Source organism: Cyrtonyx montezumae, unplaced genomic scaffold (genome assembly GCF_038088225.1).
Source record: "Cyrtonyx montezumae isolate F1298 unplaced genomic scaffold, pur_monq_1.0 scaffold_114, whole genome shotgun sequence".
NCBI classification, from domain to species: Eukaryota; Metazoa; Chordata; class Aves; order Galliformes; family Odontophoridae; genus Cyrtonyx; species Cyrtonyx montezumae.
In genome coordinates, this window is record NW_027071842.1 from 7,041 (window position 1) to 23,320 (window position 16,280).

Below are 16,280 nucleotides of genomic sequence, written 5' to 3' on the forward strand. Positions count from 1 at the left end.
GCTGTGCTGTGCAGTGCTGTGCAGTGCTTTGCTGTGCAGTGCTGGGATGGGGGGGGTGGAGGGGTGTGGAGGGGGATGAGGGTGTGTGGGGGCAGATATGGGGGAAATGTTGGGGGTGAGGGGGGGAACGGAGGATGGCGAGGGTGGGGGGCTGTGGGGGAGATATGGGGTGTGATGTGGTGGTGTGGGGGGCGATGGCTGGGTGTGGGGGTGTGGTGAGAGATATGGGGGGGATGTGGGGGTGTGGGGTGAGATATGGGGAGGGGATATCCCGTCCTCCCGCGCCAGCTCCCGCAGGCACCGCAGCAGCACCATGGCGTCGGGCCTGAGCGCCGGGGGCACCACGGCCGTGATGGCGTGGCTCAGCAGCTCCGGGCCGGGGGGGGTCGGGGGGGCCGGGGGAGGCCCGGGGGTTCGGAGGATCCAGCGCAGCCCCCATGCCATCGCAACCTCAATCGCACTGCGGTCTCGTTCCTGCCGTCCCCGCCCCCCGCCCCCCATACCCCATCGCAGCTTCGTTTTATCACAGCTCCAGTGTCACTCCTGTCCCAATCCCAATCCCACCCCATCCCAATCCCGACCCCAATCCCACCCCGAACCTAACCCCACCCCAACCCCAATCCCACCCCGATCCCAATCCCACCCCGACCCCAATCCCACCCCGACCCCAATCCCTCCCCAATCCCAATCCCACCCTGATCCCAATCCCACCCCGATCCCAATCCCTACCTGACCCCAATCCCTACCTGACCCCAATCCCACCCAAACCCCAATCACTCCCCAATCCAAATCCCACCCCAATCCCAATCCCAATCCCACTTCAGCCCAACTCCCACCGCAATTCACTTCCAGTTCCAACCCCGACCTCAATCCCACTGTAATCCCAATCCCACCCCAACCCCATCCCACTCCCAATCCCGTTTCAGTCCCAATCCCATTCCCACCCCGACCCCAATCCAACCCGAATCCCAATCAGTGCCAATCCCACCCCATTCCCATCCCAATCCCAGCCAAATCCCAATCCCAATCTCACTCCAACCACGTCCCAATCCCAGTGCCACTCCAATCCTAATCCCAATCCACCTAGATCCCGACACCATTCCAATCCCAATCCCATCCCAATCCCAATGTCACACCTACCCCACCCGAATCCCAATCCCAAACCGCATACGTGGCAGCCCCGCACCCTTATAGAGCCCCGCACCCCTATAGAGCCCCACACCCCTACACAGCCCTGCACCCCATAGAGCCCCGCACCCCTACACAGCCCCACACCCCTACACAGCCCTGCACCCCATAGAGCCCCGCACCCCGTAGAGCCCCGAACGCCTATAGAGCCCCACACCCCTACACAGCCCTGCACTCCTACACAGCCCCGCACCCCATACAGCCCCTCACCCCATAGAGCCCCGCACCCCTACACAGCCCCACACCCCATAGAGCCCAACACCCCTATAGAGCCCCGCACCCCTTAGAGCCCCGAACTTCTATAGAACACCGCACCCCACAGAGCCCCAAACCCCTATAGAGCCCCGCACCCCATAGAGCCCCGCACCCCATAGAGACCCAAACGCCTATAGAGCCCCACACTCCTACACAGCCCCGCACCCCATACAGCCCCTCACACGATAGAGCCCCGCACCCCATAGAGCCCCAAACCCCTATAGAGCCCCGCACCCCATAGAGCCCCGCCCCCCTACACAGCCCCACAACCCTATAGAGCCCCGAACCCTTATAGAGGCCCGCACCCCATAGAACCCCGCAGCCCCCAGTCCCCGTTCCAATGCACGGCAGCCCCGCACTGCAGCTGCGCCCTTTAATGTCTCATGCCCAGAAGAGCGGTTTCCGTCCTCCCGCGCCAGCTCCCGCAGGCACCGCAGCATCACCATGGCGTCGGGCCTGAGCGCCGGGGGCACCACGGCCGTGATGGCGCGGCTCAGCAGCTCCAGGCCGGGGGGGGGGGGGGGGGTCGGCCAATTCCCGCAGGATCCCGTACACGTTGATCAAGGACTCGGCCAACGGGTGCTGTGCTGTGCAGTGCTGTGCTGTGCAGTTCTGTGCTGTGCAGTTCTGTGCTGTGCAGTGCTGTGCAGTGCTGTGCAGTGCTGTGCTGTGCTGTGCTGTGCTGTGCAGTGCTGTGCTGTGCTGTGCTGTGCTGTGCAGTGCTGTGCAGTGCTGTGCTGTGCAGTGCTGTGCTGTACTGTGCTGTGCAGTGCTGAGCTGTGCAGTGCTGTGCAGTGCTGTGCTGTGCAGTGCTGTGCTGTGCTGTGCAGTGCTGTGCTGTGCAGTGCTGTGCAGTGCTGTGCTGTGCAGTGCAGTGCTGTGCAGTGCTGTGCTGTGCTGTGCAGTGCTGTGCTGTGCTGTGTTGTGCTGTGCTGTGCAGTGCTGTGCAGTGCTGTGCTGTGCTGTGCTGTGCTGAGCAGTGCTGTGCTGTGCTGTGCTGTGCTGTGCTGTGCTGTGCAGTGCTGTGCTGTGCAGTGCTGTGCAGTGCTGTGCTGTGCTGTGCAGTGCTGTGCAGTGCTGTGCTGTACTGTGCTGTGCAGTGCTGAGCTGTGCAGTGCTGTGCAGTGCTGTGCTGTACTGTGCTGTGCAGTGCTGAGCTGTGCAGTGCTGTGCAGTGCTGTGCAGTGCTGTGCTGTGCTGTGCTGTGCAGTGCTGTGCAGTGCAGTGCTGTGCAGTGCTGTGCAGTGCTGTGCTGTACTGTGCTGTGCAGTGCTGTGCTGTGCAGTGCTGTGCTGTGCTGTGCTGTGCTGTGCTGTGCAGTGCTGTGCAGTGCTGAGCAGTGCTGTGCTGTGCTGTGCTGTGCTGTGCAGTGCTGTGCTGTGCTGTGCAGTGCTGTGCAGTGCTGAGCAGTGCTGAGCAGTGCTGTGCTGTGCTGTGCAGTGCTGTGCTGTGCTGTGCTGTGCAGTGCTGTGCTGTGTACTGCTGTGCAGTGCTGTGCTGTGCTGTGCAGTGCTGTGCTGTGCTGTGCTGTGCTGTGCTCTGCAGTGCTGTGCTGTGCTGTGCAGTGCTGTGCTGTGCTGTGCTGTGCAGTGCTGTGCAGTGCAGTGCTGTGCAGTGCTGTGCAGTGCTGTGCTGTACTGTGCTGTGCAGTGCTGTGCTGTGCAGTGCTGTGCAGTGCTGTGCTGTGCAGTGCTGTGCTGTGCAGTGCTGTGCTGTACTGTGCTGTGCTGTGCAGTGCTGTGCTGTGCTGTGCAGTGCTGTGCAGTGCTGTGCAGTGCTGTGCTGTGCTGTGCTGTGCTGTGCTGTGCTGTGCAGTGCTGTGCTGTGCTGTGCAGTGCTGTGCTGTGCTGTGCTGTGCTGTGCTCTGCAGTGCTGTGCTGTGCTGTGCAGTGCTGTGCTGTGCTGTGCAGTGCTGAGCAGTGCTGTGCAGTGCTGTGCTGTGCTGTGCTGTGCAGTGCTGAGCAGTGCTGCGCTGTGCTATGCTGTGCTGTGCTGTCTTGTGCAGTGCTGTGCAGTGCTGAGCAGTGCTGTGCAGTGCTGAGCAGTGCTGTGCTGTGCTGTGCTGTGCTGTGCTGTGCTGTGCAGTGCAGTGCAGTGCTGTGCTGTGCAGTGCTGTGCTGTGCAGTGCTGTGCTGTGCTGTACTGTGCTGTGCAGTGCTGTGCTGTGCAGTGCTGAGCAGTGCAGTGCTGTGCAGTGCTGTGCTGTGCTGTGCAGTGCTGTGCAGTGCTGAGCAGTGCTGTGCTGTGCTGTGCAGTGCTGTGCAGTGCTGTGCTGTGCTGTGCTGTGCTGTGCTGTGCAGTGCTGTGCTGTGTACCGCTGTGCAGTGCTGTGCTGTGCTGTGCAGTGCTGTGCTGTGCAGTGCTGTGCTGTGCTGTGCAGTGCTGAGCAGTGCTGTGCAGTGCTGTGCTGTGCTGTGCTGTGCAGTGCTGTGCAGTGCTGTGCTGTGCAGTGCTGTGCTGTGCAGTGCTGAGCAGTGCTGTGCAGTGCTGTGCAGTGCTGAGCAGTGCTGTGCTGTGCAGTGCTGTGCTGTTCTGTGCTGTGCTGTGCTGTGCAGTGCTGAGCAGTGCTGCGCTGTGCTGTGCTGTGCTGTGCTGTGTTGTGCAGTGCTGTGCTGTTCTGTGCTGTGCTGTGCTGTGCTGTGCTGTGCAGTGCTGTGCTGTGCTGTGCTGTGCTGTGCAGTGCTGTGCAGTGCTGTGTTGTGCTGTGCTGTGCAGTGCTGTTCTGTGCTGTGCTGTGCAGTGCTGTGCTGTGCAGTGCTGTGTTGTGCAGTGCTGTGCTGTGCTGTGCTGTGCTGTGCAGTGCTGTGCTGTGCTGTGCAGTGCTGTGCTGTGCAGTGCTGTGCTGTGCTGTGCTGTGCAGTGCTGTGCTGTGCTGTGCTGTGCTGTGCAGTGCTGTGCAGTGCTGTGCTGTACTGTGCTGTGCAGTGCTGTACTGTGCAGTGCTGTGCTGTGCAGTGCTGTGCTGTGCAGTGCAGTGCTGTGCTGTGCTGTGCAGTGCTGTGCTGTGCAGTGCTGTGCAGTGCTGTGCTGTGCTGTGCTGTGCAGTGCAGTGCTGTGCAGTGCTGTGCAGTGCTGTGCTGTGCAGTGCTGTGCTGTGCAGTGCAGTGCTGTGCTGTGCTGTGCAGTGCTGTGCAGTGCAGTGCTGTGCTGTGCTGTGCTGTGCTGTGCTGAGCTGTGCAGTGCTGTGCTGTTCTGTGCAGTGCTGTGCTGTGCAGTGCAGTGTTGTGCTGTGCTGTTCTGTGCAGTGCTGTGCTGTGCAGTGCTGTGCTGTGCTGTGCTGTGCTGTGCAGTGCTGTGCAGTGCTGTGTTGTGCTGTGCTGTGCAGTGCTGTTCTGTGCTGTGCTGTGCAGTGCTGTGCTGTGCAGCGCTGTGCTGTGCAGTGCTGTTCTGTGCAGTGCAGTGCTGTGCTGTGCTGTGCAGTGCTGAGCTGTGCAGTGCTGTGCAGTGCTGTGCAGTGCTGTGCAGTGCTGTGCTGTGCTGTGCAGTGCTGAGCTGTGCAGTGCTGTGCAGTGCTGTGCTGTGCAGTGCTGTACTGTGCTGTGCAGTGCTGTGCTGAGCAGTGCGGGGGTGGGGGGGGTAAGAGGATGGAATAGGGGGAGGGGCAATGGGGGTAATAGGATGGGGAGAGTGGTGGTGAGGGGACTCGGGTGTCCCCAGTGGTGTGTCCCCACCCCAGTGACCCCAGTGGGGTGTCCCCAATGCAATGTCCTGAGTGGGTTGTCCCCAGCCCTGTGACCCCAGTGGGGTGTCCCCAGTGTGATGTCACCAGAAAGATGTCCTTAGTGGGATGTCCCCAGCTTTGGGCCCCCACTTGGATGTTCCCATTGGGATGTCCCCAGCCCTGTGACCCCAGTGGGATATCCCCAGTGGGGTGTCCCCAGTGGGATGTCCTCAGCACTGTGACCCCAGTGTATGTCCCCAGTAAGAAGTCCCCAGTGGGATGTCCCCAGTGGGAGGTTCCCAGTGGGATGTCCTCAGCCCTGTGACCCCAGTGAGATGTCCCCAGTGGGATGTCCCCACTGGGATGTCCCCAGTGGTGTGTCCCTAGCCCTGTGACCCCACTGGGATGTCCCCAGTGGGATGTCCCCAGTGGAATGTCCCCAGTTCTGTGACGCCAGTGTGATGTCCGCAGTGGTATGTCCCCAGTGGGGTGCCCCCACTGGTATGTCCCCATCCCTGTGACCCCAGTGGGATGTCCCCAGTAGGATGTCCCCAGTGGGGTGTCCCTAGCCCTGTGACCCCACTGGGATGTCCCAGTGGGATGTCCCCAGTGGAATGTCCCCAGCCCCGTGACCCCAGTGGGATGTCCCCAGTGTGATGTCCCCAGTAAGATGTCCCCATTGGGATGTCCCCAGCTTTTGGCCCCCACTTGGATGTTCCCATTGGGATGTCCCCAGCCCCGTGACCCCAGTGGGATGTCCCCAGTGTGATGTCCCCAGTAAGATGTCCCCAGTGGGATGTCCCCAGCTTTGGGCCCCCACTGGGATGTTCCCAGTGGGATGTCCCCAGTGGGATGTCCCCAGCTATGTGACCCCCGTTTGATGTCCCCAGTGGGATGGCCTTTGTGGGATGTCCCCACTGGGATGTCCCCAGCCCTGTGACCCCAGTGGGATGACCCCAGTGGATGTCCTCTTGGGGTGACTACAGAGAACTGGCCAAGATCTGCAGGCAGAAAATTGGAAATGCTAAATCCCAGCTTGAAATTAGACTGGCTACTGCTGTAAAGGAGAACAGGAAACCCTTTTACAAATATATTAACAGCAGGAGAAAAACTAAGGAAAATTTCCCTCCTTTACTCAACAAGGCAGGCAATATAACCACAGATGATAAGGAAAAGGCTGAGGTTCTCAATGCCTTCTTCACATCTGTCTTTAATAGACAGAACAGTTGTCCGCACGGTGCTTGCCCTGACCTGGAAGTCTGGGACGGGGTGCATAATGCACCCCCTGTGATCCAAGCAGAGATGGTCAGAGATCTTCTCCTCCATCTGAACTGCCACAAGTCCATGGGGCCAGATGGGATCCACCCAAGGGTGCTGAGGGAGCTGGCAGAGGTGATTGCCGAGCCACTTTCTGCCATCTATCAGCATTCCTGGTTATCTGGAGAGGTCCCACAAGATTGGAGGCTTGCCGATGTGACTCCCATCTACAAGAAAGGCCGTAAGGAAGACCCGGGAACTACAGGCCTGTCAGCCTGACCTCAGTATCAGGGAAAGTTATGGAACAGATGATCTTGAGGGAAATCACACGACACGTGCATGGCAATAAAGGGATCAGACCCAGCCAGCACGGGTTCACCAGGGGCAGGTCGTGCTTGTCCAACCTCATCTCCTTCTATGACTGGGTAACCAGACAGGTAGATGAGGGAAAGGCTGTTGATGTAGTCTACCTGGACTTCAGCAAGGCCTTTGACACGGTCTCCCACAGTATTCTCCTATGGAAACTGGCAGCCCGTGGTGTGGACAGGTTCACTCTTCTCTGGGTGGAGAACTGGCTGGAGGGCCGTGCCCAGAGGGTAGAGGTTAATGGAGTTAAGTCCAGCTGGCGTCCTGTTACGAGTGGTGTCCCCCAAGGGTCAGTTTTGGGGCCCATCTTGTTTAATATCTTTATTGATGTCCTAGATGAGGGGATTGAGTGTACCCTCAGTAAGTTTGCAGATGACACCAAGTTGGGAGGATGTGTCAAACTGCCTGAGGGTAGGGAGGCCCTTCAGAGGGATCTGGATAGGCTGAACAGCTGGGCTGAGCTCAATGGGATGAGGTTCAATAAGACCAAGTGCCGGGTCCTGCACTTTGGCCACAATAACCCCATGCAATGCTATAGGCTTGGGGCAGAATGGCTTGAAGAATGGAGAGAGGAAAAGGACCTGGGGGTGTTGGTGGATGCTCGGCTCAACATGAGCCGGCAGTGTGCCCAGGTGGCCAAAAAGGCCAACGGCATCCTGGCCTGGATTAGAAATAGTGTAGCCAGCAGGAGCAGGGAGGTGATCATCCCCCTGCACTCAGCTCTCGAGTACTGTGTTCAGTTTTGGGCCCCTCACTACAAGAAGGACATGGAGGCCCTGGAGCGTGTTCAGAGAAGGGCAACAAAACTGGGGAGGGGTCTGGAGCACAATGAGGAGCGGCTGAGGGAGCTGGGATGGTTCAGTCTGGAGAAGAGGAGGCTCAGAGGAGACCTTATTGCACTCTCCCACTTCCTGAAGGGGGGTTGTGGTGAGGATTGGGTGGGCCTCTTCTCCCTGATAAATAACGACAGAACGAGAGGGAATGGCCACAAGTTGCGCGGGGAAGATTTTGATTAGACCTGAGGAGGAATTTTGTCTCTGAAGGAGTGGTCAGGCCCTAGGATGGCCTGCCTGGGGAGGGGGGGGACGCACCGTCCCTAGCGCTGCTCAAGGAGCGTTTGGATGAGGTGCTGAGGGATTGGATTGTGTAGTTGGGTGGGGATGGTGATAGGAGGATGGTTGGACTGGATGGTCTTGTAGGGCCTTTCCAACCTAAGGTATCTATGAATCTATGGCACCCTAAGGATCCCTATGGCACCCTAAGGATCCCTATGGCACCCTAAGGATCCCTATGGCACTCCATGGGTCACTATGGCACCCTAAGGATCCCTATGGCACCCTAAGGATCCCTATGGCACCCTAAGGATCCCTATGGCACCCTAAGGATCCCTATGGCACTCCATGGGTCACTATGGCACCCTAAGGATCCCACGGGCACCCTAAGGATCCCTAAGCGTTTGGATGAGGTGCTGAGGGATTGGATTGAGCAGTTGGGTGGGGATGGTGATAGGAGGATGTTGGACTGGATGGTCTTATAGGGCCTTTCCAACCTTATGAACCTATGAACTTATGAACTTATGCTATTTGGAGGTCCCGCTGTGGGGCCCGGATGTTGGGGTCCCGTTGTGGGGTCCCGTTGTGGGGCCCGGCTGTTGGGGTCCCGTTGTGGGGTCCCATTGTGGGGGTCCCTTTGGTGTTGGGGTCCCGTTGCTGTTTGGGGGTCCCGTTGTGGGGCCTGGCTGTTGGGGTCCCGCTGTGGGGTCCCATTGTTGGGTCCTGTTGTTGGGGTCCCGTTGTGGGGCCCGGCTGTTGGGGTCCTGTTGTGGGGTCCCATTGTGGGATCCCGCTGTTGGGGTCCGGCTGTTGGGGTCCCGTTGTTTCGGGTCCTGGCTGTTTGGGGGTCCCCTTGCTGTGGGGCCCGGCTGTCGGGGTCCTGTTGTGGGGTCCCGTTGTGGGGCCTGGCTGTTGGGGTCCCGTTGTGGGGTCCCGCTGCAGCCGTGCTCGCTCGCGCAGACGCGCTATGACGTGACGTCGTGCCGCGGCGTGCTGCTCGTGTGCCTCGTGGTGCTCATGCTCTTCTCCGTCCTCTGCATTTTCCTCCGCAACCGCATCGTGGAGATCGTGTACGCCTCCGTGGGAGCGCTGCTCTTCACCTGCGTGAGTGGGGGGGGGGAAAGGGGAAGGGAGAGAGTGGGGGTGAAGGAGAGTGGGGGAGGGGGGAGAATGGGGGACGGGGACACACAGGGATATAGGGACATGGGGACACGGGGACATAGGGACACGGGGACATAGGGACACGGGGACATAGCGACACGGGGACACGGGGACATGGGGACACGGGGACATAGGGACACGGGGACATAGGGACACGGGGACATAGCGACATGGGGACACGGGGACACGGGGACATGGGGACACGGGGACATGGGGACACGGGGACACAGGGACACGGGGACACAGGGACACGGGGACATAGGGACACAGGGACACGGGGACACAGGGACACGGGGACTTAGGGACACTGGGACATAGGGACATGGGGACATAGCGACATGGGGACACGGGGACATGGGGACACGGGGACATAGGGACACGGGGACATAGGGACAAGGGGACATAGGGACACGGGGACACAGGTACACGGGGACACAGGGACACGGGGACACAGGGACACGGGGACACGGGTACACGGGGACTTAGGGACACGGGGACTTAGGAACACGGGGACTTAGGGACACCGGGACAAGGGACACGCCGTGACCGTGCCCGCTGTGCCGCGCAGTTCCTGGCCGTGGACACGCAGCTGACGTTGGGCAATAAGCAGTTGGCGCTCAGCCCCGAGGAGTACATCTTCGCCGCCCTCAACCTCTACACCGACATCATCAACATCTTCCTCTACATCCTCGCCATCGTCGGCCGCGCCAAGGAGTAGGGGGACCTCCCCCCCCAAAAAAATATAACGACCCCCAGAAAAAGACCCCCCCCCTAACCACCGCACGCAGCCTGAACACGCGCCCCCCAACCCCCCCTTAGGGAAAAGGCTGAAAATAAGTGGCCCCCCCAAACCACCCCCCCCCCCACAAAAAAAAGAGGCTGCGTGAGAGCCCCCCCCCCAAAATAAAGGATGTGAATGAGCCCCCCCCAAAAAGAGGCTGTGAGTGAGCCCCCTCCCCAAAAAAAGGCTGTGAGTGAGGCCCCCCCCAAAAAGAGGCTGTGAATGAGCCCCCCCAAAAAAAAGAAGCTGTGAATGAGCCCTCCCCCCAAAAAAGAGGCTGTGAGTGACCCCCCCCAAAAAGAAGCTGTGAATGAGCCCCCCCCCAAAAAGAAGCTGTGAATGAGCCCCACCCCCCCCCCGCCCCGGCCCCATTTCACCCCTCCCCCCCCCCCAACGTTGAGTGGTGGAACACTGGGAACACTGGAAGCACTTTGACATGGAGCTCCCGACCCCCGCCCCCAAATCCCCCCCCCCGCACGTAGCCCCGTTCTAATGAGGGGGGGGGGTCCTGCAGTACAGCCCCCCCCCAAAAAAACCTATCTATCTCTTCCCCCCCCCCCCGGCTCCGGTTCTCCTGTTAATAAAACTCCATTCAGTTCCATTCTGACGGCTCTGTTTGCCCTCCCCCCTCCGCCCCCCCCAAATAAAGTTGAACCCCCCCCACCCCCCCCCATAAGCATTGTGGTGGTCCCTATTGACACCAACACTAAGGAAATTGGGGGGCGGGGGGGAAGGGAAAATTGGGGAGGGGGGGGCACCCCCTACTCAGGGACTCCCAGGGCCCCTCCCCCCACCATCCTCATCCCAATGGGGAGCGAGGATGTGACCCCCCCCCCCCATCTTCATCTCTCAGTGGGGAGGAAGGAGACCCCCAACCCCCCAACCCCCCCTCATCTTCATCCCTCATCCTAATGAGGACGAAGGAGGACCCCCCCCTCACCCCCCCCACAAAACCTCATCTCCCATCAGAGGAGGGAGATCCCCCCCCCCATCCTCAACCTCATCCTCAGTCCCAATGGGGAGGAAGGAGACCCCGACCCCCCCCCATCCGCATCCTCAGTCCCAATGGGGAGGAAGGAGGAGCCCCCCCGTCCCCGTCCCCCCCATCCTCATCTCTCAGTGGAGAGGAGGAAGGAGACTGCCCCCCCCCCATCCTCACCCTCACCCTCATCCCAATTGGGCAGAACGAGGAGGACCCCCCTCCATCCCCAGCAGAACAGCACCTCTACAACCCCCCCCCCAAGAGAACATCCATAGAGAATAGAGCAGAAGTGGGGGGGGGACATCACCCCCATCCCTTTATTCAGCGCCATTCCCCCCCCCCTCCTCTTTGTGCCCCCCACCCCAACAACAGCAGCAGCAGAACGTGGCCGCCCCCACGGGGGGGGGAGGGGGTCACGGTGGTGCTGCGTGGGGGGGGGGGTGGTACCGATCCGGGGGGGTCCATCCTCCTCCCCCCCCACCCCCCCCACGATGCCTTCATTGAGGCCATGGGACGCTGTGCTGGTGCTGCTCGGGGTCGGTGCGGCACAGCGGGATGGCGGGGGCAGGGGGAGGGGGGAGGGAGGGGGGGGGAGGAGCACGTGACCCATTGCTGTGGGTCAAGGGCCACGTGATGTGAGCCACGTGCTATGATCCACGTGCACGTGCCGTGATCCACGCGCCACATGCAGATCACCAGCGCACCACGGCCCTCCTTTCAGTGCCACGTGCAGATCACCACTGCCCCTCTCCCCTCCTCCCCATTGCCACGTGCCACGCACACCCCCCCCCCCCGCAGACCCCCACGCGGTGCCCACCTGCTGTCCCACACCGTGCCACGCTGCCCCACTTCCACGCCCCGGCAGCGCTCAGCACGGCGCCGTGCCGCCGCTGGAGCCGGCTCCTCCCCCCACTCCACTCCCCCGGGTCCCGGCTGCCGCCGCTGTGCCACGCGTGGACCTCTCCCGGTTCGGTGCCGGCACAGCACGCGGCCCCACGGCCCCGCAGCCCCATGCAGCGTGGGCCGTCCGTGTCGTGGTGGGGGTGGGTCGCGTCCGGGGCGATTCAGAAACTCCTCCAACGTCCGCGTGGACAGAGAGGTGGTGACAAAGGCACGTTGTGTGGGGGACATCCCAGTGGGGTCATAGGGCTGGGGACATCCCACTGGGGACATCCCACTGGGGTCACGGGGCTGGGGACATCCCACTGGGAACATCCCACTGGGGTCACGGGGCTGGGGACATACCACTCAGGACATTGCATTGGGGACACCCCACTGGGGTCACAGGATTGGGGACACCCCACTGGGGACACCCCGAGTCCCCTCACCCCCACTCTCCCCATCCTATTACCCCCATTGCCCCTCCCCCCATTCCATCCTCTTACCCCCCCCATCCCCTCAACCCCCTCCATACCCCACCCCATTACCCCCCAATCCCGTCCCCCTCAGCCCTCCCAAACCCCATATCCCCTCAGCCCTATCCCCCCCAATCCCCTCCCCCTCAGTCTCCCCAAACCCCCAATCCCCTCACCCCCATTACCCCCCCATTACCCTCTTTACCTCTCCCACAAACCGGCCCAATCCCCACCTCCCAATCCCCCCCATCCCCATTACCCCGCAATCCCCTCATCCACGACTCCCCCCCATCCCCTCCCATCCCCCCACTTCCATTCCCCCCCTCCTCCCCCCTCCCCCCCCAAGTTCCATTACCTCCCCCTCCCCCCCCCAAATTCCATTCCCCCCTCCCCCCTCCCCCTCCCCTCACTATGACACCCCCTCTCCGAACTCGTCCCTCCCCATACCCGACGGCGATGAGCGGGTTGGGGAGCAGCGGTGGGGAGACGGCGACCCCTACCGGGGGGGTCCGGGGGGAGACGGCTGGGGGGGCGTCCCCGGTTCCCCACCCGGTGCTCGGTTGCCTCGACCGCCTGCGGGAGGAGATCCAGGCGCTGCTGAGCAAGAACGAGCAGCTGTCCCGAGCCGTGTCCGCGGCGCGGGACTACCGGCACCGCCACGGGATCCACGAGCCACCCCACTTCGCCTCCACCCCCCGGGACCGGGACCCCTCCGGCAGCGCCGCGTGGGGCGGGGGGGGCGGCACGTGGGTGGTGCTGCGGCCGCAGAGCGCCAGTGACATCGTGAGTGGGAGGATCGACGGCCATGAGAGTGAGGAGCGGCGGGGGGAGGGGCGGAGAGCCGCTTCCTGTCCCGTCCCCATCCCGTCCCATCCCACTCATCCCAATCCCATCCCAATCCCATCCCATCCCATCCCACTGATCCCATCCCAATCCCATCCCGTCCCAATCCCATCCCATCCCAATGATCCCATCCCACTGACCTGTCAACGGTTTACGGGCAGGTTCGGCCCGGTTCCGTGACGATTGGTGCGGGGTACCCACGGACCCACGCCCCAGGAAAGGGGAAGGGGGAAAGGGAAAAGGGAGATGGGCCTAGGAACAAAACAGCAGCAACGATCTGAGGAGGAAAGCTAATTTACTAAATAGATATCGGAAAGCAAAATAACACAATATAATACAATATAATTGGAATTAAAGCTAATAAATCAAGTAAAATGAGCAAGAGAGAGTGTCCGATAAACCGAAGGCCTTACGCTAACGCTGAAGGCGGACGGCAGCGAGCACCCACTGCTGAGTCGATCCCAAAGGAAAGAGAGAGTCCCGTGACCGCAGACAGTTTTTATCTTTCCCTCTGAGCGTAAACACGTAAGAACGCAAAGCATCGCAAAGTCCTCTGGGGAATGGAGTTCTTCTTCTCTTCTGAGACAGATATACCTGGAACTATCGATGGTCCACGGAGCTGGAGCATTAACTCTTTAACTCTAAATGCACTACATGATGTTATGATGTGGAATACCAGTACCAAAAATCATAAAACCATGACATGACCCCATCCCAATCCCATCCTGTCCCAATTCCATCCCAATCCCATCCCATCCCACTGATCCCATCCCAATCCCATCCCACTGATCCCATCCCATCCCAATCCCATCCCATCCCACTGATCCCATCCCATCCCATCCCAATCCCATCCCACTGATCCCATCCCAATCCCATCCCATCCCAGTCATCCCATCCCAATCCCATCCCATCCCAATCCCATCCCACTGATCCCATCCCACCCCATCCCATCCCAGTCCCATCCCATCCCACTTATCTCATCCCACTCATCCCATCCCGTTCCATCCCATCCCACCACACTGATCCCATCCCATCCCAATCCCATCCCACCCCACTCATGCCATCCCATCCCGATCCCAATCTACTGATCCCATCCCAATCCCATCCCAATCCCATCCCATCCCACTGATCCCATTCCATCCCATCCCATCTCATCCCCATCCCCATCCCAAACCCAATCCCAATCCCAATCCCAATCCCAATCCCAATCCCAATCCCAATCCCAATCCCAATCCCAATCCCATCCCACTGATCAAATTCCATCCCATCCCAATCCCATCCCATCCCAGTCATCCCATCCCAATCCCATCCCACTGATCCCATCCCACCCCATCCCATCCCATCCCACTGATCCCATCCCACCCCATCCCATCCCAATCCCATCCCATCCCATTTATCTCATCCCACTCATCCCATCCCATTCCATCCCATCCCACCCCACTGATCCCATCCCATCCCAATCCCATCCCACCCTACTGATCCCATCCCATCCCAATCCCATCCCATCCCACTGATCCCATTCCATCCCATCCCATCTCATCCCCATCGCCATCCCCACCCCCATCTCAATCCCAATCCCATTCCAATCCCAATCCCGTCTCCATCCTCATCCCCATCCTCATCACATCCCATCCTCTCCCAATCTCATCCCCAACCCATCCTTAATCCCATTCCCAATCCCAACCCTCAATCCCATTCCCAATCCCAACCCTCAATCCCATTCCCAATCCTATCTTAATCCTAATCTCAATCCCATCCCATCCCAATGTAAATCCCAATCCCAATCCTATCCCATCCCATTCTCAATCCCATCCCAATCTCAATCCCATTCCAATCCCACTCCATCCCATCTCAATCCCAATCTCAATCCCATCCCACCCCAATCCCACTCCATCCCATCCCAATCTCAATCTCAATCTCAATCTCAGTCTCAATCTCTATCTCAATCTCTATCTCTATCTCTATCCCAATCCCAATCCCATTCTATCCCATCCCAATCCCAATCTCAATCCCATCCCATCCCAATCTCAATCCCAATCCAATCACAATCCTATCTCAATCCCAATCCCACTCCATCTCATCCCAATCCCAATACCGACCCATCCCATTCTCAATCCCATCCCAATCTCAATCTCAATCTTTATCCCAATCTCATCCCAATTCTATCCAATCCCAATCCCAATCCCAATCCAAATCCAATCCCATCCCAATCCCAGTCCCATCCCAATCCCATCCAATCTAAATCCCAATCCCATCCAATCTGAATCCCAATCCCAATCACAATCCCATCCAGTCCCACTCCCAATCCCATCCAGTCCCAAACCCAACCCCAATCCCAGTCCCATCCCAATCCCATTCAATCTCAATCCCAATCCCAATCCCATCCCAATCCCATCCAATCCCAATACCAATCCCAATCCCAATCCCAATCCCATCCAATCTCAATCCCAATCCCAATCCCAATCCCAACCCCAATCCCAGTCCCATCCCAATCCCAATCCCATCCAATCTCAATCTCAATCTCAATCCCAATCCCAATCCCAATCCCAATCCCATCCAGTCCCAATCCCATCCAATCCCAATCCGATCCAATCTCACCCAATCCCATCCAATCCCAATCCCATTCTATCCCATCCCAATCCCAATCTCAATCTCATCCAGTCCCAATCTCAATCCCAATCCAGTCACAATCCTATCTCAATCCCAATCCCAATCCCATCCAATCCCAATCCCATCCAGTCCCATACCAATCCCATCCTATCCCATGCAGTCCCAATCCCAATCCCAATCCCATCCAGTCCCAATCCCACTCCCAATCCCATCCAGTCCCATACCAATCCCAATCCCAATCCCATCCAGTCCGAATCCCAATCCCAATCCCAATCCCCCCCTTCCCCCTCTCTCACTGCTCCCCCTCCCCCCACAGCCGCCTCCGCCGCGCTCCCCGTGCCCCCTCCCCCGAATACCCCCCCCTGGCCGTCCTCGTGCCCCCCCGAGTGGCTCCGCGTGGACCCCCCTGACTCCCGCACCGCCGATCCCGCACCTCCTGCGGAGCAGCAGCGCCCGTTGGACCTGAGGCTGCCGGAGGTGCGGCACCGGGACACGAACTGGGATCCGAACCGGGATCCGAACCGTAGCGGTACGTGGGTTCGGGTCCTGGTGTACCCGTGGTTTCTTATCCCAGTGTCCCCGTGGGTTTGGGGTAGTCCCAGAGGGACAGGGATGGGATGGGGACAGAGGGATGGGGTTGGGGTCGGGGGACAGAGGGATGGGGTCGGGGGACAGAGGGAAAGAGGGATGGGGTTGGGGTCGGAGTTGAGTTGATGGGGACACAGTTATGGGGTCAGGGTTGAGGTAATGGGGACGGAGTTATGGGGTT

General features: G+C 59.9%; 1 protein-coding gene across 1 annotated transcript; it reads left to right on the plus strand.

The window, feature by feature from the left end:
- Window positions 1-313: 313 nt before the first annotated feature.
- LOC136044559 (protein lifeguard 1-like) lies at window positions 314-9,674 on the plus strand. The gene is made up of 3 exons (XM_065729893.1): window positions 314-412; window positions 8,722-8,883; window positions 9,509-9,674. The coding sequence occupies exons 1-3, from the start codon at window positions 314-316 to the stop codon at window positions 9,656-9,658; spliced, it is 411 nt and encodes a 136-aa protein (XP_065585965.1). The 3' UTR covers window positions 9,659-9,674.
- The last annotated feature ends 6,606 nt before the right edge of the window (window positions 9,675-16,280 follow it).

Excerpts from the sequence above, each read along its gene's own strand:
- LOC136044559 (XM_065729893.1), top strand. The coding sequence starts at position 314 with ATGGCGTCGGGCCTGAGCGCCGGGGGCACCACGGCCGTGATGGCGTGG. Across the intron at positions 413-8,721 it reads GGGCCGGGGGAGGCCCGGGG|CCGTGCTCGCTCGCGCAGAC; the intron begins GTTCGGAGGATC and ends GTCCCGCTGCAG. Across the intron at positions 8,884-9,508 it reads GAGCGCTGCTCTTCACCTGC|TTCCTGGCCGTGGACACGCA; the intron begins GTGAGTGGGGGG and ends TGTGCCGCGCAG.